The sequence below is a fragment of the Morchella importuna genome (assembly GCF_003444635.1).
Source record: "Morchella importuna strain M04M26 chromosome Unknown Morimp01GS053, whole genome shotgun sequence".
Lineage (NCBI taxonomy): Eukaryota > Fungi > Ascomycota > Pezizomycetes > Pezizales > Morchellaceae > Morchella > Morchella importuna.
In genome coordinates, this window is record NW_025763450.1 from 109,075 (window position 1) to 116,105 (window position 7,031).

A 7,031-nucleotide genomic window follows, 5' to 3' on the forward strand; every position below is an offset into this window, starting at 1 on the left:
CTTGAATGATTGGATTTCTGGAAAGGAAATTAAAGCGAGTGAATTGATTTTGATGTGATGAGAATGAACTGATGGTGGTGAAGCAGGCTTATGATGGGAGCTCCATGGAGGTTATTATAGGGGTTGACAAGACTATGGAGAAGTATCCGATTTAGATATTGGACATCGTCATTATTGAGTTCGTATCTCTCCGGAAATCCCGGATGGCAATGAATAGTAGGCACGGCTCCGACATAATCAAGCCTACCTACGCTCAGCATGGACTTGAGGTACTTGATTAATTAACCAAACTAACGGCTCTATCAACCAGGATAAAAATAATCAAATTGATGCACCACTTATTAATTCTACCATACCCAAACCTCGCAGTTGGGTTGTTAGTGAGCATAATCCATGCTTGGATTAGTTTATTCCGTATCCAATAGAGTAAAGCCTAGCTTGTAGTATCTACCGGCCTTATCCGACGTCAGCTAGGTTCAGGCTCTCAACACAATATACAAATTTACCATACCCGGGTTTTTCCCCAACCTGACGTAGGTGGGAGACAGCCAAAATATTCCATGATCCAAACAAAACAAGGGACCATGCATCATGCAACCAAGTTTAGAAACGCCACTATGTACCACGGATGTGGGGACAGCCGATGTCGATCAATTGGTAGAAAGCCTTCCAGAACCAGCCATTTCTCGGATTTCGGCTCTCCTTTCTACACCTTTAACCTCTTGGGTGGCGGGTTGAGTTCAGCCTGAGTTCAATCGATTTGATGCTTATTCTTACCATTCGCTCGCTAAATGTGTGGTATTCATTGGAAGGGGTGAGAGATGCTGTTTTACCGACCAGTGGCCAATATCATGCTATAGCACAGAGAAACAGCTACCAATCAGTAAAAGATGACAACGTTATGTCGTTTACTGAACACCTGCGGGAAGAGCTTATGATCAATTTTGGGTTGCACAGCGCTGGCAATACTGGAGAAATATCAGACTCAATTGATCATGAGCTCTCAGCCCGTATGCTCATTCCGAGAGAGCCGGTTTTAAAATAAGAGTTATCTTGGGTGTGTACTTAGGAATAGCTCCGGAAGCTCGCGGGGTTCTTCCCGGCATATATCGGGAACTCTCAAAATTGGATTGACAGGTCAGTTCGCTCACGAGATTTCTGGCCTTGCATATTGCCGCAATAAAAATAGTTCGTCATCTCATATTCAAGACTATATAATCTAATTGCCATATTACAGGTTCTGTCGAAATCACTACCAATGGCGAACGAGGCTTCTCCCCTTAAATCCTGGGCTGCTATGTACTTGATAGGGAGAGACCTCCGAAAGGAAAGAAAGCTAATGAATTTAAGATATTCTCGCTAGTTCTAGTTTTTCATTAAAGCAGATGGGCAGAGATATGAAGATTTAGTTTTCCAAGTATCACCATATCCGGATACTGATTGAAGGATTCATTGACACCTCAACTAGATCGATGATTAAGGATGGTCCCAAGGTGGTTTGATGTCTTTGTAACGACTAAAGGCCCGTTTAGCATCCAAAACGGAGCTCTGGACTCTGTATACCTGAAACACCGTTCTGGCGAAAACTTCGTTCCCAGGGAATTTTGTTGTGTTTGACGACTCATTTTGCGGGTCAGAAAAAAAATCTCAGATCATGAAATTTCGAAAACGAGGTTTCCAAACTCAGACCACCACAACCGTCCTTGGCTCGTTGTGTAGGAAAACCATCACCACCAAAGCCCCTAAATAGTACATTCCTTTTAAATTTCTCCCCCCCCCCCCCCCCAAACCCTCCCCTCCCTACTAACGGAGGTTAAGCAAAACGGAGGTTAAGCAAAACGGAGTTTTCTACAGTCTCGGCTCCCAAGAAGGCTCTAAGGCATTAGCTAGGTTTCCTGGGATAGTATACGGAACCGGCCGTGTCAGCAGTACCTCGGTTCAACGCTTAACTTCCTGTGAAGAACTCTTCGGCGTTTATACCGTAGCAATGATGGAAGTAGCTTAATTGAAATATCAAACTGGAGCAAAGTTAATCCCGTATTCGACTAGATCAGGATCGCCCAAGCGTGTCATAGGATATCACTCGAATTATCTTCTTTGTCTTTCTAATTCCTTTTAGTGAGTAGTACTGTGGTTTGCTGTATCCTGAGGTCTGTGTTGCAATTCTTAACTTGCATTAGCTCGATCCTGTCTTTATTCTATTGACGGGGACTTTTACATCTCAATCCTGCAATACTACATGTAGTCTGCATCCTAAGGTTGATAAACAGGTAAAACATCCACGTGATCATGGCAGTGTGGTGGAGAGGTTAACACGTCAGCCTGCTATACAGTTGAGCTGATACCTTCGGGTTCGCGAGTTCGAACCTCGTCGCTGTCGTCTTTTTTGTTTACTTAGTGTTCAGGAGGGTTCTGGAAAGCCCCCTCCGCCCCCGTCCCTAATGTACGCAGGTCCAATCCATGTACTGCATGTACAACAAATTCTGATCACCTTTTGTCCGCGAACGCTTCCGATTACAATAATTTGTTGTCACTGCTATCCGGGGGGCTGACAGAACCAGAAGTACATACAGTACCAAAAGGGGTATGGATTCGCTATGTTATTCCCGTTAATGCGCTAGTAATTCAGTAAGAATACGACATTGCTACAGTATTCTTTTTGTAATGCCGGTTTAATTCCACCGAATCCCGTAGTCATACAGTACTGATTTAACCCCGTTTTTTCGCACTGTAGATTTGCATAATTCGAGTGATTATACATGACCCAAGCCACAGAGTAATGGAGAACAGCTATGACACAACATACATAACACCAATGCCCCTTATTCAGTATCTCTTGAACACCTGGCCGCTGATAGACGCACAATGAGCTACGTGTACGCATCTTTCCAGGTACGTCAATCTCTAATATCTATTGCCAGTACCGCGATTCTCGGCCTCGGTGTATCCAATACTTTAAGTATTTAATTCTTCTCCTATACAAAGAACACAACGGACGGAGGATAGTTTCATCAATCAAAATAAGGTTGTCTTTCAAGGTACGAAGAGATAATTCGCCGATTAATAGCTCGTATCTCTTGCTCTTTCCTGCAAAAGCTTGATAGTTTCTTCTACTCAACTTGTTTATGGCTCTTAGACCCACAATATATATACCGCAAAATCTGAGAAATTTCGTTGCGCTGCAACAGGGATATTCTACACCAAAAGTTGCATATAACTTGCATTTTGACGTCCAAAGGCTGCCTCTGGTTGGCCTATACCCCTGCTGCAGCGCAACGAAATTTCTCAGATTTTGCGAAACTAAACCCCCAAATTCACCCAGGAACTTCGTGCGCGCATGTGTCCGACGTATATGCGAGTATGGCCAATGACCTCTGTGTTGCTTGCCATCTGAGATTTACGTAAACACTCTCGGACTCTGCCGGGTTTACGGACAATATTCCTTCTTGGTGAATTAGTAGCCGTGTGATATCGATACGAAAGAAAGTTAAGATATCCTAGACCAGACGGGCCCTGAGCACGGACCGCGAGTGACGGAGGCACGCGACCTTCCGCAAATTATGCGCCTCCGAGATCTCGTCGGCTGTCAAACCGTTGGGGCGTTGGCGGTTTCCATGCGGGGTGTTCAGCTCATATTCCCTACCTAGCTCATGTGAGTACTGGGAGGCCTTCCCTAGGGCCTCTGCTTCCTAGAGCCATACCGTACTTATCATCGTGAAATTTTCTGTTATGAGAAATGGGAAGAATTGTGCCAATTTACTTGTACCTAGCTTTAGGGGAATCTTGATGATACATTCTCGCCACATTGTCAAGTCAGCTTCACAGGTTTCTGCGATTCACCCCTTAAAACACAGTCGAATCGATCCCGAATCTCAGCGAAGCTCTTCTGTTTCTATACAATTCCGGATACGAGCCATGGCTATGGGCACCCCAAAGAGTCATTCCAAGCGACGCAAAGTTGTGAAGTCAAAACCAGCTTCAGCAATACGGTACGGTACGATGACCGTGCTGAAAATCCCCTTATTAGCTAGTGTCAAGAATAAACAACCACTCACGCAACCAACCTACATACCAAGTCTTCGAGCCGTGGGCTGAACCTAGCTTGAGATCCGATGGTACTCGGTCGTCATAATAATTGCACTTGCAATTACCTAAGCTTGCACTTTCAGGTTCCTTGATTCCTGGTCGGGTTGGCTGGCTATTTTTGTCTCGCGTATTCGCTCAGTCGGGAGATCATCTCAGCTCGATCTCGGCTGAATCTAGTTCCGAATGGTGTAGAGGCACGAATTAGACTATTTTCTAGCTGCTTTTAGAGTAAAGAGGGTACCCTAGAGTACAGGCTTTGCACACCTCTGGGACTCTCCAACACGGCTTCATGTGCCGTTACCGCGGCACCTTTTTTTCTAGAACAAGAGAAGCTGTTTAAGCAAGACATGCATGGGGTTCTATTTTGGTCTAACGCCTGCTGTTGTCTTGGCTAACGCAATGTGTACCGGCCCCGGGCCGTGATCGGCCCTAGAACTTACTTAGCTCGGCTACCTAAAGAGTACAGTACGGCGTAGGGATACCTACATTTCTAGCTGTAGGTACGAAGTTTGAACCCCCAACCACCGGCCTTCCCCGCGCGAATCCTTCGGTATTCCACCCGGCCCCCACATCGAGCTGAATGCTTGTTCTATTGTATTTTCCGATTGGAGTGGTAGATGGGAGAACCTTGGTGGATCTGACCGTTGATAGAGTAATAACGCATGTCTTGAAGGGTTAGGGGGGAGCTTAACGCGAGGTCTCAAGCTAGGGCGAGGGGCGAAGGGGTTTTGGTATAATTCTCTATTCAGTTGGTTCTGACGAGACGTTATGGTAGGTACTCGAGTGAGTGGAGTAGTACATACTAATTTAGTCTCTTTTTATATAGCTATCAGCTGACATGACTACACCTTTGAACGAATAAACAATGGTTCGATCTATGTTCGTATAAGCTACATGCTACGCGGAATAAATACCTATTATTAGAACATGCTACTATACCTCGGGTAGAGTATAGTACCAGGCACTCTACTTAAGCTTGTATTGCCAAGCGTAAGAAAGGTCACTCGACCAGATCTTAATACGGAGAGTATGGCCAATTAGTATTCAAGTACCCTCGAGTACTGCCCCCCTGGCTCACCAAACGTCACTGCACGGTAAGTAGTACGAGCCTTCCGTATTTGGCTAAATCTGTGTGTGTATTCCATGGTACGAGGGACTGTGCATACGATGCGATATTATTATCATATCCAACACGAATATAGCATTAACTATGAGGAGGACAGGTACTATACAGAAGTCTTTATATACAGCCCTTCCCACCGTCTTTCTTCTCTCCTCACCAGCAGCTTCTCCACCTTCGCTCTACATCAATCCTCAACAGCTTCACTCGCTTTACCAACAAACACTTTCGTTCAATCCACGATACCAATAATCAAAATGCAGTACACTCTCCTCAGCACTCTCCTCATCGCCGCCACCGCTGCCGCGCAGACCACCTACCGTGTTGTCGCTGAGACCAGCACCGGTACCTATCTCAACACTAACTTCTACCAGATCTCTTGGGTCAACCAGGGAACTAGTTCTCTCTATGCTGGTGATGCAAAGTTCAACCAGGCTGCTGAGCCGTACGTTGGTAAGTAATATCTTCAGATATCAATTGGCTCTATAGTGCAATACTGACAAGTTTATAGTGAACATCTCCGACGATGGTTACTTGAGCTTCCTCTCATGGCACACGGAGCGTTACCAGCTCTTCTATGTCAATGGGGAAACCACTGGGCCCGTCAAGGTCGACATGTGGCAGGGGATCCCGCAGAATGCAACCCAGAAGGGATTCACCATCGATGATGGCTACCTTGGGTGAGTTTTCATGCCAAATTTCTGTTCCTGCTCTTTAAACAATGCTAACAGTAGAATAGGGTTGCGGGTGACGGCAGCAAGTGGTCTTTGTGCCCTACCGAGACTGGTGGAAGGACCTACCAGTTGTGGTATGTCGATGGCGATGCGGCATCAGCCGATTGTGTGAGCACCAAGCTTAAGATGCAGGCTTACGGCTCTGCACCTCAGCTTAAACTCAGACAGTAGTTTCCAATATGAGATGGAAGAGTGATCGGTGGAAGAGGAGTGGGGAGAAGGTGGGATATAAGGAAGGGGTAGAATGTATAAAAGGCGGTCAAGATTTATTGAGACTAAGTGAATGTCTGTCATTATAATTATTCTTTTCGATAGCTAGATTAGTTTACAATAGAGGGCATCATTACGCTGCCATATAATCCTTATATTGCTGCTAGGTTGCGAGTGATAGGTGGTGAATATGGCGCCAAGAAACTCGTATTTGCTTCGGGAAAATTTAAAAAACAATGACACTCATAGGACATGCATCAACCTAAAAGATGTAGGAGGAGGTTGGGTACTATATTTATTTTGGTGTCCATATACTATTCGCACTACAGCGCGCGCCCGTATACCTATACCTACATGTACTTGTGCGTGTGTGCGTGCGCACGGTGCTCTGTGCTCGCAGCAGGTCTGGAATACCCGAAATATAACAGCATGCAAGACTCTGGTGTATTCTCACTTCTACTCCAATAATAATTCTAGATTAAGGCCTACATTTTCGGGTATTTATTACCTGTCGTGAGTACTACTCTCTTAAATTTAAACCTCCGAACCCGGTAGTTTATTGAGAACATTAGTAAGCTACATACCCATATCCGACAAAACGTTGATTCATCGAAGGATTAAGGTCTCACAGTTGCCAGTGTCCTCAACATGCACACCGTTATCCGTACATATGAGACATGGCGTGTCTAAGACTGCAAAAACGTTGGCGGGTGGCTGTCATAGGTATAGTATGTACTCTATGCAAGATATCATTCATGTTTTTGGAACCGGTCATTTTCTGGCAGTTTTTGGTTGTACAGGGCCTAGGGTCTCACATAGCACGTTAATGCTCCAAATCTTCGCCGGTCAACCTTTTTCTTTTTCTTTTTTGTTTCCTTTTT

General features: G+C 45.1%; 2 protein-coding genes across 2 annotated transcripts; one reads left to right on the forward strand and one right to left on the reverse strand.

Annotated features, from left to right (window-relative positions):
* Window positions 1-3,938: 3,938 nt before the first annotated feature.
* Window positions 3,939-4,377, reverse strand: LAJ45_10943 (uncharacterized protein; the record flags this gene model as incomplete). The annotated part of the gene is made up of 3 exons (XM_046120457.1): window positions 3,939-4,008; window positions 4,073-4,198; window positions 4,328-4,377. The coding sequence occupies 3 exons, from the start codon at window positions 4,375-4,377 to the stop codon at window positions 3,939-3,941; spliced, it is 246 nt and encodes an 81-aa protein (XP_045966336.1).
* Window positions 4,378-5,463: 1,086 nt separating this feature from the next.
* Window positions 5,464-6,111, forward strand: LAJ45_10944 (uncharacterized protein; the record flags this gene model as incomplete). Its single annotated transcript, XM_046120458.1, has 3 exons — window positions 5,464-5,659; window positions 5,718-5,886; window positions 5,946-6,111. 3 exons carry the CDS (start codon window positions 5,464-5,466, stop codon window positions 6,109-6,111), a joined length of 531 nt encoding a protein of 176 aa, XP_045966337.1.
* Window positions 6,112-7,031: the final 920 nt, after the last annotated feature.